This window comes from Gambusia affinis, linkage group LG11, assembly GCF_019740435.1.
Source record: "Gambusia affinis linkage group LG11, SWU_Gaff_1.0, whole genome shotgun sequence".
Taxonomy (NCBI): domain Eukaryota; kingdom Metazoa; phylum Chordata; class Actinopteri; order Cyprinodontiformes; family Poeciliidae; genus Gambusia; species Gambusia affinis.
Window position 1 is genome coordinate 13965042 of NC_057878.1, and position 22613 is coordinate 13987654.

At 37.6% G+C, this 22613-nt stretch overlaps 1 protein-coding gene across 1 annotated transcript; it reads left to right on the plus strand.

Moving 5' to 3' along the window:
* The first annotated feature begins 816 nt into the window (after window positions 1-816).
* LOC122840303 (neuronal membrane glycoprotein M6-b-like) lies at window positions 817-22405 on the plus strand. The gene is made up of 7 exons (XM_044132585.1): window positions 817-883; window positions 14963-15149; window positions 16374-16530; window positions 16674-16842; window positions 17863-17936; window positions 18029-18094; window positions 21265-22405. Exons 1-7 carry the CDS (start codon window positions 817-819, stop codon window positions 21412-21414), a joined length of 870 nt encoding a protein of 289 aa, XP_043988520.1. The 3' UTR covers window positions 21415-22405.
* Window positions 22406-22613: the final 208 nt, after the last annotated feature.

Here is a 22613-nt window from a genome sequence, read left to right on the forward strand (position 1 = left end):
CCCGGTTCTGAATACCAACAAAAATAATTCCAAAAACACCCAACTTAAAACTTTTAGATATTTATTGTTATTCCTATTTTTTGAATATTTCTTGACACGTTCTTGAATCTATGCCATAAAGAATTACGGCAGTTCTGAAAACAGAAGGGAGTACAAACCAGTACTCAAAGGTTGCACCCAGTTAAGTGGCTAGTGATGTCATGTTTCTCTCAAAATATGTTCAAGAATCTTAAGCAGTTTAATAGCAATGAAGGCATCTGGAATTGGATTGTACCAATCAGTATTGTAGGTCAATTGAAGAATAGCTTATTTTCTTACTTCAAAATAAATCCCCACATATCGTGGTGTTTCAATATTGCAATGAATCATAGCAAAATGTCTCCATCAAATCAATAAAGGAATGAACTGACCAAGTCTTAGACCAAGTCGTAAACCAGGAGTTGGTCTAGGAAGTTCTTATCCTCCAACTTCTTTATATATTTGCCAATAATTAAGAAATGTATCATTATTTAAAGGGTCAGACACTCCTCTGCTGGGGTTGAGGTGTCAGGTTCAGGTTACTCCTGTGTACTTCCAGGTTATGGTCTCATCTTTGAGACTCCAGGGCAGCCTTATGCAACAATGGCATTAAAGTGATCTGCGTATTAGCCACTTTGTTGTCATAGAGCTGTCAACAAATCCTCTATGGAGAGGTCGAGCTGGCACAAAGGAGAGGGGTCTCAACCTAATAAAGGTTGGGTAAAAGACCCAAGGGTTTTGAAAAGGGTTGAATTTTAAGGTCAAGGGTGAGAGGTTGGCAGCGTGAGGTGGGGGACAATGGGACAGACAGGAGTGAAGCAGAGAGAAGAGATTCCCAGCAGCTGGGGGGCTGGAGGAGTGGAGGGTGAGAGTCCAGAGCCCTTGCTGTCTCAAGAGCTTTGGACTTCATTATGTCTCTATTGTGCTACTCCGTGTTCACATGCACAGTGCAACAAGGTTGAAATGAAAGTTTTCTTCCATCGCGTTATTTGCTATCCAGGCACTCTAACTTCAGTTTACCAGATTTTAGTATCCAAAACTCAAACTTGCAGCATCTAAAATAACAGGACGTGTAAAGTGACTCAATCCGAAAAGGCATGTCAATTTACAGCCACATAACAATATATCTGGTGGGTTTATTTTTAAAAAGTCTCAGGGTTGGTTTACCGGTTCTTACCTATTTTTTTTACTTCCTGCTTCCCTTTTATACTTAGAACTGAACCATGCTTTGCTCATGCACTTAAACCATTGTGTCTCCGTTATTTGTCCTTGTAATTAACAGTTGTAATAAGCTATAGAAAAATAAAGATAGAAATAAATGCTCACAAAAAAAAATCTAAATTTCACATCTAATTCAATTCAGTTATATACTATTGCCTGGTAACTTTGTATTGGGTCCTTACCCTTGTTTTGGTCAGTGAGCTCTTCTAAACCATGACTGACTGTAACCCCAGATCAAACCAAAATAATCCTAAATGACATGTGCCTAAATATTCTTTCCTTGCACTAAAAGTACAGTATAGAAAAGACCCCTCAAATAGCTATGAATTGAAGCATGATTGATACAAAATGGCCTATGGCAGATCAACCCAAAGGACCAAAACTGCAATATTACAAAAAGAGTGAACTTATCTATTTACACCGCTGATTTTCTTGACATATAGCATGCTCTGCCACTCATATCTCGCATTTTTTCTGCCAGAACATTACAAACTTAATGCAGAATTATAGCATTACTTCTTATAATGGAAATTGACACTTGGTTACTTGAGAAAAGAAGAGCAGAAGTGTTTTCTTTCAATGTCTGTTACTGATTGAGTTGCTCTATAATCTCACTGTGGTGGACTGCAATCACAGCAAATGCTCTTACAGACAAGAGACGTCATTAAAATGTTTAGAGCAGACTGAAAGAGAAACAAACAATTATATAAGGACTATTTATTGTTTCTGAAGTGGTGGTTTGTCCCTCATGTAGAGAAATGCAATGAGTGAAGCAACACACAATTCATATATCTTTGTTTTGATTTGATGTTGGTTCCATGGCAAGTTTCTAACTTTGGATTCAGATTAGATTTTAATTATACATTTTTAAAGCTGTAGGTTTCTGTATTAATATCATATGGCTTTCTGCCTGTCCAAGCCACTGTGGCAGCATCCAAAATCTCAAGTGAGTTAGAGGGTCTGGATGATAGGAAGCATGTGTGTGCGTGTGTGTGTGTGTGTGTCTTATTCTGCCTGCAACATGTCGGCCAAAACCACAGTGGCTGCAGAGATGCCAGAAAGTCAAGGTTGTCAAGGTCTTGAAGTAATTTTTTAAGAGGAGGAATAAAATGGGTGCCAGGCTTCTCCATGTGAATGTTATTCCATATCCAGACCTAACATGATTGTAGAAACATGCAATTAAAAAGTACCGAGTCAAATACTTTGGGCATTGTTTGGTAAAGTACTGAGGAGAAAAAAATAAACCTGCAATTGGAGAAATGGCAGGGGTGCCAAGATATGAAAACTTTCTGCTTCTGCTCGAAGCTCGGTAGTTTATATATTACATTTTTGCTACTGTACTACATAAATTAGATGTATTATATATTTTTTCTGTTCAAGAAAAATGTTATTGTGTCTGAGATAGAATTCTGTGAATTATAGGATAATATATTACACCATAAAGAAGTGCACAGATTGGCTCCAGCATAATGTTTCTGAGGTTTACTGTTGGTTTGTCAGAGAGGCACAGTCCAAGGCTTATAAAGGCACAAAAATATATATAAGCTTTAATAACATCTGAAAAGAATGTCTATTTAAACATTACTGAATGAGTTCATGTAGACTTAAAGTCTTTTTGTGTTTTATAGGAAATATCTTGCAAATATGTTTGCTCCACTTCAATGTTTCAAATTTTTTCATGTAGTTTTCAACATTATACTTTAGAATAATGACACTAATCATTACTGATTTAGAAAATAAACTAGTTTTAATTGAAGTATAAACAGAAATTGGATTATAAACATCCAAAAGTGGAGTGAAACATCAAAGACTGTATGACATCTACCTCTAACCTTAACTCTGGTCAAAGGCTGAGCTGATTTCCTGTGACTTGCTTTTTTCTGCTCTTTACACAATGAGCCAGGAAAGAAATAAACTTTTTACCTCTTGTTCATTGCTTTTTGATGGAACAATAGGAAGGATGACGCTCATTATGAGTCAGGCCACTACATTTTTTTCGCTTTTCTCTCCTTGTCCTACTATGATGATTTAGGATGGCAGGATAAATGAAAACCCATTGCGACATGGAGTTTATTCCTGTGGTCATTTGCTTTTTAGTAGCTGTACTTTTAACTGTCCAGAGTTTCTAACCCCGTTGTTCCACAACTCTACAGGAGAAAATGGGTCAGCAAACAAATGAATAGATCTGTATAATGGGTTTTCTGTGGAGAGTTTCTGTAAACCAATCAATAGCTTGAATTCATGCCAAACATGTCAGGATAAACACCGGACAGGCTGACCTACGAAGAAGGACTGTATTTAAATCTGGGTCAGTGATCGGTTCTCTGGAAAGAGACTCACTCACTGCAGCAAATTGCCAAAGTAATGTTTATAAGAATCTCAATTCCCAAGACAGTGGATGTTTTCTCCATGAGCATGACAAACATGTTTTTGGACTATTTAGATGGACCTTTTTCTAACTGCTTTAGCTTACTTTTTCCCTTTCAGTGGACACCAGTGAGTCATTCCTCATGTGGTATGCTCCACACACACACCCATTTGACCTAATCTACTCTCATTCCTCTGGTGTCAAACGAGGCTTTGCTTTACTTGCTGTTAGTTAATGGAAGTGAGGATTGGACCTGGGCATGGACCCGGATCCCAGAGAAATTCATGCTTGGTGTGAGCCAGCCAGGGCTTCACGGGTGGCTGAGCACTGAGGAGCATTCAGAGCTCCAAGTCTCACAGAGTGAAAGGTTGACCCACAATGAGGCCCGTTTTATTCGTGTGAGCTTCATCATCATGCAGATTGTGTCCTCCAGTAGGGGAGTGGCCACGTCTCAAGGCAGAGTCTCGAGCTTGCAGCATTCAGGCTTCGTCGCCAGTACTCATGTGAAACTCCCACAGTCACAGTCATTGGTTTTGGTGAAGATGAGCCCGATCCTAGTTCATTATTAATTGTGTATCGCTTTGCATAATTAGAATATATTAACTTCTTTATAAGAAAAAAAATATTGCAATGGCATTAAGAGGTGTAATGATACATCCAATTCATGAAATAATTAGTAAAGGACGTGGGTTTAATGAGACAAGACAGGGAACTTACCATTATGATTTAAAAAAACAAACAAAAAAAAACCTATGTTTTAAAGAATAATTATTGTAGACCATTCTACTCTGCATTTCCATATGTTACATTTTTATCTCAATCTTATTCTAAGGTGTTCCTAATGCCAAAAAGTATTGAAAATCCTGCTACTTTGTAGTTGCAAAAATAGAATAAATGTTTCATAAGACTCTGCATTTTAAAGAACCTTTCATTTGGGCAGCCTGATGTATTCCCACCTGGATTTACTTTGACAGTTTAATAATCCACTTTTGAGAGCAGATCAAACTGTCTCGACAACAACATTAAGTTAAAGGGACTGGTCATTTTGAGATCAATAGCAAGAAGCTGCCCAACATGAGCAGCAAGCAAGCAATGAAAATTGTTTTAAGATTTTAGCAAAAATCATGGTGAAGATTTGAGCATATCACGTTCTAACTAAGTGAGGCATACATTTTATCTGTATCACTGATGACATAAAATTGTGTTACAATTTAGCTAAACCTAGCCCCTGTTATTTTGTTTTCTCTAGGAAGCTTGCTTGTAAAAGAGATTCTCCCATTTGTTTATATAATTTTTGTGCTAAGGGCACTGTTAAAACCAACACGTGTATTTTTCAAAATGTATAAATTGCTGCCCTTGCACTTATCCACTGTAAATTAAGTTTTTTTTCCGACAAAACAGCTATGTTTATTAACTTCTTAAAACGCTTAAAAATGTGGACTACCTAAAGACAGAATAGATGAGAACTGTTTCCACATCTGTCTCAACTTGTTCATATTCTCTCATTTAAACTTCACAAATGGAGTCAGAAAAAACAAAATCAGATGTTTTAGCAGCGTCTCGCACTGCTTTTGCCACACACAAGATATTCTTCTTTTGAATTTTGATGGCGTTAAAGTTGACGTTCTCGCCCCCTTTTGGCACAGCACAGGTATTGCAGCTTCTTATAAAAATGAAAGACATTTTTTGGCATACTCCAAGGATACCTTAAATAAGTAAACTGCCTGAAATTATTGGACAACTTACAACTTTACCTTGCTGAGAAAGTCCTGGTAAATTGCCAGTATACCAGTGATGTAATAAAACAATGACAACTAAGTGGATTTAGAACCAACAAGTACTCTTGTTGTAAACTTTGCTTAAACAGGAAAATGCTTTGGGAATTAGAAGGATTTACTTTAGAGCCTAAAGCCAAAAAATGCTTTAAAGTGCTGTTTATTCAATTTACTAAGTAAGAACATATTGTAAGCATTATTTTTTTATATATATATCAAGCTCTTTTTGTATGTAAAACCCAAAAGTTTGTACACTGGCTTGTTTTTAATCTTGTTATATTCTACTGCAATGTATCAACATGCATCCTCTGTGTGCATCTATTGTCTCTTGTTTTACAATTTAACTCTTTTGATTCTTTGATTGAACTGCAAGCATTTATCTGGAAAACACGATGGATGCTGTTGAATAATCTCAAAAAGAAGGTTAGAGTGGTTTTTTTTTTTTTTTCAACAGATTTACAGTACCAACCTAATGAGGAAGATGTTAGCTCACCAAGTATTTACAGGGTTTATGGTAGAAGTGCTTAAAGATTAGCACACCAGTTGCTGTTGTGGGATCCCCGCTAAGTTCACTTCCCCTGACCCCAGAGGCTCCCATCCCCCATTCACCCCCTTTATCTCTGAGGTCTAGTATCCGTGAGAAGAGCCCACTCTAGCTCTACTCCAGCGGTCTCCGCTCTGCTGAAAGGCTTCGCTCTCATTAGCATACCCCTGGGGCTCCTTAGCCTGTTGTTGCCAATACAGCCAAGATCTTCTTCCCTCTCTACCTCACTCTCTTTTGTTCTGTCATCGCTCATCGTCTGTCTTCCCTGTCAGTTTTTATAACAAGTATTTCTTATTATTTCTTTGACTCTTATTCTCTCCTTTCTTCATTTGTCTTTCCGTTCTTTCTTAGGTTGTTTTTTTTTTTGCATTCCTCTGTAGGGATATCTGTTTCTCTCGTTTTCACATGCTGTTTCCTCTGTTGTATCCATCAGAGCAGAGGATGCTTCCTTGTTCAGGAAAAGTAGATTTGCTGTTCCCCTTCATAATTTAGGAGTCACCAGATAGAGGAACGACAGCAGTCAGGGTGTAATAAAGTGTTGAATGTCTAAAAATTAAGGAATCAACCCTGTATAAGTAGAGCTGGGTTGTATCCCTGTCCTTTCATTGTGGTCAAACAGTGAATTACTTTATTCTTTCTTGTCTGACATACAAGGACGTTTTCTCGCACAGCTGTAGTAGATTTCCTGAATGGTTCCCCTCACCATATAGCTGCACTTTGATTTATGATATAAGCTCCACTCTTCTGATCCTGATAGAAACAGATTAGTGTGGTGACAGGTAGGCTTTGTAGTTTAGCTTCAACTTTTCAGTGCCAACCAAGTAAGATTCACACCTACAAACTTGCTTAGTATCTTGATAGAAAGTTGTACCTTTTTAGAAGTGCATCAGTAAATTGGCTATTGATCAAAACCAGATTTTTATGCCTTCAGGTAGTGCTAACAAGAACTTTGTTTAATACTACACAGTGATCAGTACTCATATATTTTCAACATCATTCAGAAATTTAAATTAAGGGAGCGGAGGCACCAAGATGTAAGAAGTTATTTGAAAAGACACATGTTGAGACATTTCTTCAGTTTGTTCAGGGGGAAAAAGAGAGAGGGAGTGAGTTCAAGCAGATAACAAGAAGGCTGAATGGACTATTGCAGAATCACTCTATTTTACCTTTTTGAGCTTTCAACCTCAGTCTGTTTTGGAACATGGTGGGTTATTGGGGAACCTAATGTTCTCCAGAGAACCGCTGGAGACCACTGCTTCAGTTATGCTAACCAAAGTAATCCTAAAAACAAGATGGTAAACATCAATAATCATTTTTGCTTTTCAAATAGGTGTAAAACAGTTTCAGAGTGGCTGTTTACACACAAGTGTAAAGAAATAATAGCTGCACATGGCAGAAATGTGAGAAGAACATTTTGGGGATGCTGTTCTTATGAAACCTATTCTCATAATTTCCTTATTAAATTGGCCAGAATTGGTACCAGGTGGCCAAAGTTTAACAAAAATTGACCACAATATTCTGATCCAAGGATCTTAAATGTCAAAATGCAGATATTGCACACAAAACACTTTGGTTCCTTTACCATTTGTCCTTGACTGCAAAATTATTTTGTCATCATTCTTACAACAGTGTTATTGTGTAGTAGTGCAGTGTTTTTTCCCCTTTATCTCAGTTAAATGATTTAGTACCAGGTCCTTTTATGACTTGTCAGTGGCCATCATTATGAAAATGTCACTTCATGATAATCAGCCATCCTCTAATATAGATCCATAAATGCTCAGGGTGTGTCAGAGTTATTCTTTCAAAGAAGACTGGAGACAAACGGGGTGAATGTGGAGGACAGATACAAAGATGAATGAGTCAGTCATCAAACTATTTACAAATAAATATCTGAAGAGTGTTGCATACATTTGTATTCATCGTCCTTTATGCTGACACCACTAAACAAAGTCACGTGAATAGCATATAGAGTCCATCTGTGTGTAACAATCCTCACTATAAATACAGCTGTGAAGACTTGGGAGGTTTGTTTCAGAACATTTGAGAACAAACAGTATTGTGAAGACTAAACAGTACAGCAGACAGGTCTGGGATAAAGTTGTGGAGATGTTCAAAGTAGGGTTAGCTTATAAAACAACATCCCAAACTATAAACATTACACAGAGCTTTGCTCTGTCCATCATCTGAAAATGAAAAAAAAGAATGGTGCAACCGAAACCTCTTAAGACATGGCCATCCATCTGGTCTGAATAGGCATGGTCAATTAGAGTATTATTCAAAGAACCAGCCAAAAGACCCAAGAGAACTCTGGAGGAGCAACAGAGATCCACAGCTCAGGTGGAAAAATCTGCTGACAGGACATCAATTAGTCATAGACTCCTCAAATCTAAAAACTGTATCAAGCTGAGATACTTCTGCATTAATTTAATTAATATATAAATAATTGTGTATAGTAAATCATTGTTTAATATATATAGGATTTATTTTCAGTTTCACAACAACACATGTTTTTATAAATCATATCCTATATCTATTAGTAATAACAGAAAATCTTTTGGCAACGTAGCAAGTTCATTAATTTTTATAGTGTTATGAACTAAATCTGAGTAGACCGTATCATCTGCAGGGTTTATTATTACTTATGCCAAGTCACTAATTTGTTTGTTGGATGTTTGAAGTGAGTTTAATTAATACAGCAACAGTGAATAGCCCCAGGTCTGAAATCTAATTTTGTGCAGGAAAGCAAGCGTGTCACACGCAGGGATTGTGACCCTGAACCACTTTTATCGCACAGTTTATTAGAAATGAGACATAAAGTTTCACTTTTCAGAAACTTGCTGGCTAAGAAAAGCCTCTCTTTAACACCCTTTAGAGTTGCAATTAAGGCATTTCAACATCTCTCCCCTCGGTAGAAAATGGAAAATGAGATGCTGCTCTGGCAGTTTGCCCCGGTGGGGCAACAAACAACAATACCCAGCTGTAAACAGAGACATCTGTTAGCAATGATCCTGGGTTTCAGATTGGATTTGGATGGTGTTTTTAATGGAGCTGGAAGACAGTTTATTCCTCCAGACTCAGAGTTCCAATGTGTTTTTTCTCTGGTGTGTTTGTTTGTGCGTGTGGACTCCATTCCATACTTATTTTTCCATAGAGTAACATGGAGCTTGTATTTATGATTGCTGAAAGTCTTTGGTTTAGAAGGTGTCTTTGTGCTTGTGTCTACCTTAGATGAAAGATTGATAGCTTGTTTGAATCTGTAGCCCAGCTTTTTGATGTTTCTCAAACCAGCTACAGATGGATATACCTGTTATTCCACTTTCAAACCGACATAAAGTTGAGCTACTCGGTGATTCTTTCAACAGGTTGTGTGCTTATGCTTATGTGATGGCTGTGGCTGAGGGATGAAGACCAGCTGCAGGGGTTAGCGATGAGTCTGAGCACGAGCCCTTTGCAGTGACTCATGGTCAGATGAACCTGATTAGAGGCAGAAGAACAAATGTTTACTTTGAAGCACAAAATAAGAAAGTACTTTCACAAAATGCATCAATAAATATTATTTTGCACATTACACAGTAGTTATCTTCTTAAAGATGTTCTCCTGAATTTTCTGTTTTGTTGACATACTTTTTAATATGTTGGGTGATGGTCCTTTCGCCAATTTTTACATAAGCAGTTTTGATTGTTTTAATATAAAATTTCTGAGAAGGGAGTTATCTACCACATTTTATACAGAAATACATTATTTGTACATAGTTTTAAGCAATTTTCTTTAACCTTCTCATAGTTAAAGACATGTACATGATAACCTTGTGATGGTAGTCTGAAGAGAAGTGTACCATTATATGGTATTAAAAAGTTCAAACACTGCACATTTGAAGTGAACATGTTGGAGAGGCCTCACCCCTACAAGACCATGACCTTGAGGTATATGAATCTAAATAAATGGGAGAGAAAATAAATGCATTTACCCAACTACCAGTTGGAGATTTGCTGCAGATAAAAGATGTCTGTGTCTGAAAAAGTCAGTTTGAGTTTCAAGGGGGAACTTGAATGTGGTGGGCTGCACAGTGGCGCAGTTGGTAGAGCTGTTGCCTTGCAGCATGGAGTTTGCATGTTCTCCCTGTGCATGGTGGGTTCTCTCCAGGTTCTCCGGCTTCCTCCCACAGTCCAAAAACATGACTGTCAGGTTAATTGGTATCTCTAAATTCTCCCTAGGTGTGAGTGTGTGTGTGAATGGTTGTGTGTCCTGTCTGTTTTCTGTGTTGCCCTGCGACAGACTGGCGACCTGTCCAGGGTGAACCCTGCCTCTCGCCCAGAACGTAGCTGGGGATAGACACCAGCAACCCTCCCGACCCCATTAGGGACGAAGGGTGTATAGAAAATGGATGGATGGATGGAACTTGAATGTGGCAGAATAACCCTCTTGTTGTGTATAATTCTGCTTTTGCTATCCAAATCTTTTCATTTGGACAGCTGAAAATATACCTTTTTATATTTTACTGCATTAGATTCCATGTTTGTTTGGGTTTTTTTTTTTTATTTTGTTTTGTTTTGGTTTTCCTGCAAAGATTCACTGTCTCATATCTTAGCTGTAATTTCATAGTGTTCCCATATCGATGTTTAAAGAGGGGTGTGCTGTTCATCTGTACACCAGGACAGTTTTTCATGAAAAATTTCTAATTGAATTGATAGAATTTGCATTTCTATTGGAAGTATGTTTTAGATTACTCTATTGTCTCGCTTTGTTTTCATGCTTGAATCCTATGGCCACTTGAATGTGAATCTACATGCTACACCATTGCATCTCAATTAAAATAAAAAGAATAGGTGCAATTAGTTGCTTCACTACATGCCCAGAAACCGATAGCAATGACAGTAACCTAAAGGCCAGTCACACAACTGAAACCAGAAGTTTGCATACACCACATAGATGCACATTTCCTCTCACTATCTGGAGTAAAATCAAAGTAAGCTTTCCTTGTAGTAGATCACATAGAATTACCAAGCGTTATATCTGGTGAATATCACAATAATGAGAGACACAATATGTCAGATATTTATTCATCAATGTTTTCAAAATCTTAAGTTTAGCTACAGAATGATTATTCTCTTTTTAAGCAATGAGAAAAAGACCAAATGATGATGTCATGGGTTTGTAAACTTCTGATAGGTCAACTGACACATTTGAGTTAATTGGAGTGATCACTGATGATGTGCAAAGGTATGTAAACTTCTGAGTTTGATGAAAGTTACTAAAAAAGCATCTCTCAGAAATGTTCTTGGTAAGTTTTCTAGCATTTATCAAATAGACATAATTTAGGTAATTGCAAATGATTCAAAACAAGAGAAGTTTGTTAGATGTAACTTCAGATGTTGAGAAAAGAAAGCCTTGTGTGTCTTTTTATTAAGTGTAATAAAAAGACACAGTAAACGTCCAGTTTCAACTGTATCTGAGCTTGCCTGAATCTCATATCAGTGTCATCTCTACACTGACAGATCTGGCAAACAGGATCCTCCTCGAGCATTAAGGGACCGTTATGGCTCTGCACTGTTCTGAAGGGGGGTAGTACACAGGATGAAGCTCAGTGGTGGGTTTGTCTTGGGCTTCAAGCCTGCATGCCGGAAGTGCAAAGTCGTGGCTTACTGCTATTCTGAATGGCCCCTGAGAGTCCAATGTGATGGACAGTCTGTGGCTGCACACACTGGCCCTTTGTATCAGGACTTCTTGGACTCTCTCTATTACTATTTTTTTTTTTTCCAGAGTTTCTCACAATGTCACACACTTTCACACATATTTTTTTTTTTTTTCTCACACAAGAATCTTTTTTTCCCCTGGTCTCCTCGTGATCTTGATGTGGCAAATCAAGCTTCTGCTTCGGGGCCAGACTTTGTCGGGGCCAACAGTAGCAAAACTTGTAGGTGTTTCTTTCTGTTATAGTGGCTTTGAATTCTTCCTTTTCTTATTTTGCTATGTTCTGTGACAAAGACAGAAAGTCAGCCACTTGAAGGAACCGTAGGTCTGACCAGGACTGTTGGTGACTGGGAAAGCATGTGAAAGTCATCAGAGAGACCAACGTGATTTTCATTTTTGGCTATCCAATCAGAAGAAGCCAGCAGTTTCTCCTTCTAATGTCATGTTTTCATGATTAGCTGTGCATCCTTAAAATTGGAAAATGGAAAAACAAATTATATATTTATTTATTTATTTTATTTCCTGTGAGGATTAGCACAAATAATCAGTCACTAATCCTGCTATTGATAACTTCTTGTTTAGTTTTATCTGATAAAGCTCTGCTTTTCTCTACTAATCTACATTGCCTTACAAAAACGACAGCTTTTGATCTACTTCACACATTTTTGTCAGATTAGTACAATTTATTGCATAATTGGAATTGGGGAAAAAATGATGCATAGTTTTAAAAAAATGGAGGATAAAAGAACTTTGCATATTATTTGCCCTTCAAATTCACACCAACTACTGTGTTTAACTTGATATGCAGAGTTAGTTTTCCAACACAAATACAATTTTGCCTGGCCAGTGGAGTGCAATGCTAATAGTTGTCAACACCTTCCCTCACCTCAGCTTTAGTTTTCAGCAGTTTTTCCCAAACAAGGGTGTCTTGGCTGCCTCTCAGTGTATGTGTGCAGTCATGTTTTGGTAGGTTTGTCGTTGTGCCATTTTCCTTTCATATGATGAACTGAAAAGTGTTTTGTGAGATGTTCATAGCTGAGACCTTAATGTTTAACCTACTCCTGGTTTAAACTTCTCCTTTATCCCTCATCTGTCTGGTGATTTCCTTTATTTTTAGTCTTTAGAGACATTCATGTTTTTGCTCCTTTTGCATACAAATATTTAAACCTTGTGCTCTGTCACTGATCCATTCACCAAGTAGTCTTTTAAGATTTTATAATCTAACACTAATAACTTTTCATTTCGGTAAGAGGATTAAATTAGTGCATTTTACTTGTTTTGATATTTATGTCTTGTTAACAATACATGCAGTTCTAAATGGAAAATCTGGATTTCCTTTTCCAGTCTTAAAGTACAATTATAACCACAAATACACTACAAAGCAGGCATTATTTTCATACATGATATTTTAGATTCACCATAAAATCTAGAGCGGCTACAAATAAAACCACTCGTATTCGTGTCTTCTGCCTTTTAGTTTAGCAATAAATTTAAACCCCAACCACATTCAGCACATGTAACATTTGTGGACTTCAGGACGGTAAACAGAGCACCAAAAGCACTTTTACGGGTATGCAAGCAGTTCTTTGCAGCGTTGAAAGGTCCAAACTGAGTTGACCTTAAGCTAATATCTGCTACTGGATTTGATGGTTTCATCTAAAGCAGAAGGAGCTTTTTCTTTAAACTGTTATTTACTTTAGAGCTGGGCTTAATATCCCCTGGCACTGGATGTTCCACCATCCATTGTCCCTGCCTGACATATTTGTTCGAGCTCGCAGCTCCACTGTGGGCACACTCATAAAGTTGTGGTTAACATGTTGCCGTGGCAACTCCTTTGCACGCACCATTGGAGAGAAATGTTTTTATCTCTGTGTGCCGCAAACTGCCCCAATAAGGCCTCTGACTCCAAAAGTGTTGGCCCAGCGGCAATATATCTGTTAGAATTTTCTTCATCACACAAAAATATAAACAGTGCTGAATACTCAGGACGGTGACTTTGTGAAAGAGACACAAAGAAAACACACTGCTCAGAAAATCTGTTGGTTTGTTGTGAGGAAATTTTGTAGAAGCAACCTAGCCTGCAATTTTCTTCATGTGGAGTAAAGTTGTTCTTTATTTTTACCTATACTCGAGTTTTTGTAAGTCACTTTCATCTGCTGGGATCATCGTGACAGCTCACTTCTTAACTGAGCATCCAGAAAAGACTTCACCCACAGGAGAAACATTGAGGCGTTTTAATGTACCCAGATCTTTTGGCACAGAATCTTGATACGATAAAAGCATCAGTCAAACTACTCAAACTTTTTTGAGGTTTTTTAAGCTACTAGATTTAGCGCTGGAAACCTAAATGCACAATATTTACAGAAAATGTGTTCTGGTTTTCATTATCTTTTCTCCGCCTTCACTTTTCAGTTGAGGTAGAGAAGAAGAGCTTCTGTTGGAGTTTTGCACAAAGGCATGTTGTGCTGCAGTTTTAACTGGTCAGCCTAAACCTAGAATACCTCATATTTTGAACTGCTATCTCTAAGAAAACAGCAATGTTACTGATATAAGAACCAAAATAAACCATCAAGTAACTAAAAGAATAATAATAATGAAAAAATTGTCTGAAATGCAACCCTTTGTGTCTGGGCTGGTCACTCTCTGTAGCCTTTTAGCTCTTTTTTTTTATTGTCAATTTAATTCATTACGAATGTAAAACATTTTGTTGTTGCAGTTTTAAATATTCAATTTACATTGTGACGTCAGGAACTGGCAGCGTAGCTGAAACATCAAATTGACCTAGTTCTCCCTCGACTCCCCTATTTCCAGTCCGACACATGTGGATTTGATTTGAAGAGCAGAGTTGCTTGTTAGCTCGTGCCTACAGACAGAGAGCACTGTGGTAAATGGCTCCACCTCAGAAGGCATAAGAACCCATTGGATGAGACGGGCCCATTTGGGTCACTTCACTCCCCTCATGTTCAGCTGCCATAGATTTTCTTTACAGCCTAGCAAAGGCAGACACCCACTGCTCTGACCTGCTGGACAGCCATTAGTGCCCTTTAAGAGTAGTGGTGAGTTGTCAGATGAAAACATGAAGGCGATGCGAGTTGTGAAACCTCAAGGGCACGCAACAAGCTGCTTCAGCTTGTGCTTTACATTACAGACATTTGCAGACATGGCTGACGGAGTGTGCTTCCTCTTTAGACAAACTGTGGGTTAAAACAAATGAGCCTTTTATAGACATGACAGCTGATGTTGATCTCGCTTCACCTCACAGCCTTTTAAAGCAAATTATATCAAATTGCAGTGGCCTGTAAAATGTTTTTTTTTTTTTTTCTCCTCTCTTTCATCTTGCGTAGGTTGCTTTGAGTGCTGCATCAAATGTTTAGGTGGCGTGCCGTATGCATCGCTGGTTGCTACAATCCTCTGCTTCTCTGGTGTGGCCCTGTTCTGCGGATGTGGCCATGTGGCTCTCACTGGCACTGTGACCATCCTGGAAACCTTCTTCTCCACAGTCAGAACTGACCATGCTATGCTCACTGACATGTAAGTCACCCTATGTTGTAACTACATGCTCTTGTCCATAAAGGGCCTTTATTAAAAAAAAGAAAAAGTTTCTCATTTTGCAATTAGGAAAAGCTAAGGTATTTTAAAGGTATTTATTGGGATTTTCTGTGATGGACCAACTCAAGGTGACATAAATTTGCAAATGATACACACACCACAGTCAAAGCTTCAAACATTTTATGAAGCACTGACCCCCCACATCAGGTGGGAGTATTTTTTGGCCTAAGCTTTATTATTATGGGATGGTGGAATGCAGAAAGCTTTGAAAATGTAACATTTCCTTCATTCATAACTAGTAATGGTAGACAACAAATGTTGCATAGGACCCTGAACACACACAAGATAGCCAGACAACAGTCCGACATAATGGTAAAGCTACACTGGAATGGTTTAGATTACAGCATATTCATTTGTTGGATTGGTCCAGTCAAAGGCCTGATTTGAATCTGCTACAGGAGTTGAAAACCAATGGTCACAGTCACTATATTATCATCAATATTTAGATAATTTAGAATTAAAAATATGTAGCTGTGTGGCTGTGATGAAATGTAAAATAGTTCTGGGGGAATGAGTACTTATGCATTTTAGTTGCTAGTGAGAATTGATGCTTGCCATTTTCTAAAAAGGCGAACAAAGAACATTGTAATATTTAGGAACCCTTACCCTTACTGGAAAATAAACTTCTAGATAAGCATCTCAATAAAAAGAAGTCTTTTAAAACAGATAACTGCTGTAATGTGAGCTTGAAGTGGGATATTTTTAACTTTCATCATCTCCCACATTCACCTGATCCTAGAGAACAGTCCTAATAAGGACCGCTTTTAAAAGCACCCCCATTTGTCTAGACAATAAAAAAGGATGACATTGGACAGGGCTGCACATGTGTTTTATGTTGAGAGCTCTGTTTAATTTAAGATGTCCACAGTCTGTCTTTTGCCTGGAGGATTTCCAGAGACCTGCATCACCTGCTATCCCCACATTTGGACTTGAGTCTCTCGTCACGTTTTGATTCATCCCGACCATCTGCTTATATTTTTAAAAACCCAACTTTCTCATGTCTTAAAGATTGAATGGAAAATAAAAATGCTGCATGCTGCCATTTCTTCCCACGGTGAACAGTGGCAGGCCATGCTGGTGTTTTGTTGTCCACAGCATCGTCCCCCGCGCACACTAAAGCCTAACTGTGACCTCGCTCTTTAACAGAATACAGCTGATGCAGTACGTCATCTACGGCATTGCTTCGTTTTTCTTCCTGTATGGAATCATTCTGCTCGCCGAGGGATTCTACACAACCAGCGCCGTCAAGGAACTGCACAGCGAGTTCAAGACCACCATCTGTGGACGCTGCATCAGTGGAATGGTATGTTAACACAACCTCAGTGCTTTTATTTAAGCAAGACATTTTGGGAAACAGTCGTTAGAGGATGTGTAAAACTCTAGAATGAGCTTATTTTATGAATTTTTTTTTACAGCTCTTTCCTGCTCTTGTTTCTGCCTCTCTAGTTTGTGTTCCTCACGTACATCCTGGGTGTAGCCTGGCTCGGCGTATTTGGCTTCTCAGCTGTACCCGTCTTCCTCTTCTACAACATTTGGGCTACCTGTAACACCATGAAGTCCCCAATGGCCAACATTACAAACTTAGACTCCTTTTGTGTGGATGTTCGTCAGTACGGTGAGAGAATATTGCTTTGTCTTTCTAAATTTTGTTTCAGTTCATTTTAGTTGAGAGCAAACACACATGTGGCCTCTAACCAAGAACCACAAGAACCACTTATATGAAGGGTTTCATAATTGTCTTTTGGGCTTGAAAGCTCTTCACACTTCTTATTTTGGAATTTTGATTATGTTTCTATTTGTGACCACTTAAACTTATGACTTTAGTTTTGTTTGAAGAATTTAAAAACTCCAAACAGCATAAAAAAATTAAGTTTATGTATTCTAAAAATAAATGTAAAATAAAATCTTACCATACACTTACTAGATCAGAGGCATGATACACATTGTAAAAATAACTGTGATAACATTTAAAAAGTAACCCACTATTCTGTTATTTTTTAAATTTTAATTTTCAAGAATATTATTTGAAATAAAAGACATCAGGATGTATGTACTATTGTCCTCCAATTCTCCAGTTTCAGAAAAACTTTCAAAAGTACTCGCACCCCTTTTCAAAATGTGTTTTAACCTCAAGCTTCATATTTTGTCCACCTTATCCATGTTTTTACATTTATTTTTCAAATATCCAACCATTTATCATGCCCCTGTACCCACCATGTTCTCAGATTTTATGTGAAGTTATATGTTTGCCATATGTATATAGCTTTGTTTTCTGTTTCATATATTTTATATTTACTTTAATTGACCTTTTTTTTGTGCAACACTGTGGTCAACATTTTTTTTAATAACTTGTTATAAATAAAGTTGAATTTGAGGTCCTGGTTGTTAAACTGCGATATTGCATAAAGTTTACATTTCTTCACACGTGTTGTGTGGAACCTTCTGTAAAAACGTGTGAAATTAGTGGACTGTCCCACTGACACTTTGAAATATTATTTTCTTGCATCTTCTACTTCAGTGATATTTTCCCAGTAGGCCTTGGTTTGAGATCTGTAAGCCACGTGTTTTACCAGCATTGACAAAAGGGACGAGTTGAGAACATCACCAACAATCCTCTGGATCTTTTTGGCTGCAGGAATTATCCCATGGAACGCCACACCAGGAAAGGCTTGCGGATCTTCTCTTATTACCATCTGCGACAGCAATGAGGTACGAAACTGTTGAGAGCAGAGGCTTAAAGCACTGGATGGGACAAGAAAGGATGATTCCAAGGTTCTAATTTAGAAAAATTACTTTTTCAGTTCTACCTATCTTACCACCTGTACATCGTGGCATGCGCTGGAGCAGGAGCCACTGTGATCGCTTTGGTAAGCTGCCCTCTAGTTTCACAATCCTTCAGCTCATCTTTGCATGATTTATATGAGCAGAGTTTGAGTTGAGTGCTCCTTTTTTCCCCCCCATTGCTGTACGGTTTGTGTAAACACACCAACAAGGGTTTGTCATTGGCTTCTTCACAGCTTCAACCCGCATTCACTGTTTACCATTTGCTTAGATGTACATGGCTGTTTGTTTTTCCAAGATGGGCAGGAAGGATAACTTTGAATTCCACAATATTAAACATATGTATTTAAAATGTCCTTTAACATTTTACTTTTAAGAAACTGAACACTATTAACCAGCAATAATATACATGTGCATCTCAATAAATTAGGATATCATTAAAGGTCATTTATTTCAGTAATATAATTTAAAAAGTGAAACTCAGAAGGATTTATTAGACGCAGAGTGATATATTTTATGTGTTTATTTCTGATCACTTTGATAATTATGGCTTATTGCTCTGACTGTGGAAACTAGACTGGCCCTCAAGTAGCTTAGATTCTGTTCCTCTTTATTATTCCTCCAGAATCTGCAACAATTATTATTTTTTTCATCTAAAAGGATAACTTTCTTCTTTTTTTTCCATCTTTAGCCAGTGTAAAATGCTTCTGACAATATCATTGGTTCAGAAATGCAGAAGTTGAAGCCTCTGCCAGAGATGAGTGATTCCTGAAACAGTGACTCCAGCTCTTTTTGCAGGCTTTATGTAACAATCACATTTTGAGAAAATGAGTTTTCACCTTTCATTAGCTGCAAGCCATAGTCATCTGAATTAACACAAATAAACGTGAATCAATAGCACACACAAATGTCACTCTTTTAATTGAATTACTGATATAAATAAACTTTTTTTTGTCATATTTCTAATTTATCGAGATGCACCAGTAAGTGGGGACGTCATCAGCATGTGCTCTTACCGCCTTTTCTGTTCTCTTCCACCAGCTGATCTACATGATGGCTACCACTTATAACTTTGCCGTTTTGAAGTTTAAGAGTCGGGAAGACTGCTGCACTAAGTTTTAAGCTGGTTTAAGAGCCCGGCACCACACGTGACTGTGCCAATTAGAGGCAGATACCACTGACAACAAAGAAACTTAAAAAAAAAAAAAGAAAAAAAGGAAACAAAAACCTGAGAATAGAAAAGTTGACATCTCTCAATTAGTTATCACACAAACTGTAAATAGCTGATTATGTGCTTCTTTTAGCATTTGGTATCCAGGGAGTTTTCTTGTCCTAATAAAGCTGCGCTCAGCTTAGGAGACACTGCTTTCTCCACAAGTTTTCCATGACACGTTGCTTCTACAAATTTGTCACCATAAAAGTTTAAAGAAAAGTGTAAAGCTAGAAATCTAAGAAAAAAAATAGAGGTATTTAAATTTGAAACGTGTGCAGCTGCTTGTGTCTTGTATAAAGGCCTTGTGTGCATGATTAATTTAGATCAGGAAAGTAAACACGATTTGCAGCATCCAGCAACTCGCTTTGCAAGTACCAGTTAAATTCCACCAGGGTATATTTGCAAATTTGTGCACAAATTCATAAATCACACACCAGATACAATTGTAGAATACTTGTGCAGGTTTCAATGCTGTTTTAAGGGACTCACACTGGCCTTAAGACCTTAATTGGAGGAACACTGCACCAGTAGTCTCGTGGCCTTGAAGCATGAAATCACAAAGACTATAAAAGTTAATCCCATTGTTGACATGTTAGCTTGCCAGATTAGCAGTCCTGGTGTGTTTTCTGGAGCTACGTCTGTAAAAAGAAAAAAAGTAGCTTTACCCTTATTTTTTGTTCCTTTTTCTGTTTATTTTTGAATTCTTTTGGACTTTTTGTGCCAATCAATCACAGGAAACCTTCAGTATTATATTTTTCTCACAAAATGAATCCTAAACTAAGCAAACTTTCATCCACTGTATTATGCTGATGAGTATTACGTTGACCTGTTGTGCATTGTAGATTTCAAAGTAACAACTCCTCCCTCAAAGTAGCATAGGCCAGTACAAGTGGTATACTTCTGGATGAGGTCCTAAAGCCTCATTTTATAAGATGTAAGAATAATTTCTGTTTTAGTGTAGCAAAATGTATTCTGTTTCCTACGACAGCTGATCCTCAGCTGGGAAAGATTTTTTTTTTTTTCCTTCCTCAAAGTGCCATTAAAGAGACGTTTTGTTGATTTTAACACAGTGCCTGCATGCTTACAATTTTCAGATTTGTTGATCTGCTTATAATTACTTATACTTCATATTTCATATATTTAATTTTCTTTAAGTTTTACAAGACTGTAGCTTTTACTTTCTACATAAATAAACAATCTTTGTTTACAAAAGCATCCCTACTTGGTCTTTTTTATTCTAACGCTCATAATCGTATGCAGTGGCTTGCAAAGGTGCTCGTATCTCTTGAACTTTTGGGGAATTTTGTTACTTTACATTAACAAACTTTATCATAATTGTTGGGATTTTATGAGTCAGGCAGAGCAACGTGTGATAATTCATAATGTTGAACAGAAAGTTGTATTTCAGTAGCTTCTCTAATATTACCATGGGCCTCTAGGTTGCTTCTGATTAATTCTCTCCTTGCATCGCCTGTCAGCTTAGGTCTTCTCCACTCTGTCTTCGTAGGGTTGGTGGACTTCTGCCATTTTCTATTTCTGAATAAATGACTAAACAGTGATCCATTGGGATGTTAGTCCAAGCAAATCTATTGTGATCTAACACTCAACAAAGCATAATACAATACATAGAACATGCAGTTGTAATAACAAAATGTGATCAAGTTCAAGAGATATTAATACTCATGCAAAGTGTTGTAAATCATGAAATGGGGACTATATGGAGCTCAGTCACGTTTACAGAAACCAGGATCTCATGCTTTGCACTAACCCCCAGCTTTTAACGCCTGTACCACTCTTCACTGTTTTCTAGCATTCATTTTCCTACCATAAAAATGCAATTTCTGTAGTACTCTACATAGCAAAAGTAGAAACGTCTACAATAACTGTAATTGTAACAAATTTATTGTAGAAAGTCTTTTGCCATGTTTTATTCTCTAAAAGTGTAACAATGTGTTTTGTTTACATACCATAGCTCTGTTTCCTGTAGCTCGCTTTGCATCTCTGACATGCTCACCGGCCATCCACCTCACCCTTCTCTTGCAGATCCACTACCTCATGATTCTCTCAGCAAACTGGGCCTACCTTAAGGATGCCAGTCAAATGCATGCCTACCAAGACATCAAAATGAAGGAGGAGCGGGAGCTGCAGGACCTCACCTCGCGCTCCAAGGAATGCCTCAATTCCTACACATAAGGATGTAACACGCTTACAGGAAACAAAGCAAAACAAACAAACAAAAAAAATGCATCCACGCAGATACGCTTACGAACACCACGGCCAAACACTTCAGGCCCTCTTTCTGGACCAACACGCCACTAGTATAACCTGCCAACTCTGTGCAGTACTAACCTGGCTCCTAACAAACTAATCCACAAGAGCTGCTTTCTGCACTAACTCACCAAGAAGTGTTTCAGGAGTGATACATCTTGTCATTTTCTGTGTTGTAGGGAAATGCAGTGTAGTTCTGATGTTCATGCTGTTGATTTTGATGTTTTCTAGCCCTTTCTATAACCAGTCTCTGCTGGTGAATGTTAAGACGTTGCACTATTCTCACACAGCAAATAACAGTTTGTTTTTACTGTCTGTCATGCTCCTTCTTTTGACCCTTTGTTGTAAAGTTTCAGTTCGATGACACGTTCTTTTGTCAGATTTCAAATAAAAAAGGATGCTAATGATTTGTACACAATGAGGAAAGCCTTATGTCTAATTTCAGTAACTGTTTTCAAACTCTAGTCTTACGTTGCTGAAATTGTAGCATTAAGAACGTTAAACATAGGCAGTTATGCAAGTTCTGTATTAGTAAATAGGGTTCACAAGATCAATACACGCATATTTCCCTGGCTAACCATCTTAGTAGCCAATCATTTAAGTGTGAATTAGTTTGGATTGTAGTTCCATTAGCATGTTTGGAACAACAATCGCCTACATTAACACTACCTCAGGTGTGCACTAGAACTCATAGACAACATTAAAAATGTAATTTTGATCAAAAATGGGATGTATTTGGAACAACATAACCATTCACTCAACCTGATTAAATCCTCTTCATGGTGTTAATTAGAATTGTTTCTTACACTTATTACAGGAATGGTGCAAAGTGCAATCTGAATACATGTAACATCTACAAAATTTGGTTCATTTGAATTAAATTTAATTTAAAAAAAAACAAAAAAAACAATCTGTTTCCAATGATGTGATGCTAAGATCTTCCTCAGTAAATAGTTGTGAATTGTACATCAGTACAATACACAAATGTTCTGATTTTCTGCTAAGGTCCTGTAACAGAATTAAAACTGTCCCACATAACACTGCATTTGAACGCAGCCAGGGTTTCAGTTTTAAGCACTGTAAATATGCTATGATTCACTTTTTTGGTGTCTGATTTTAGAAAT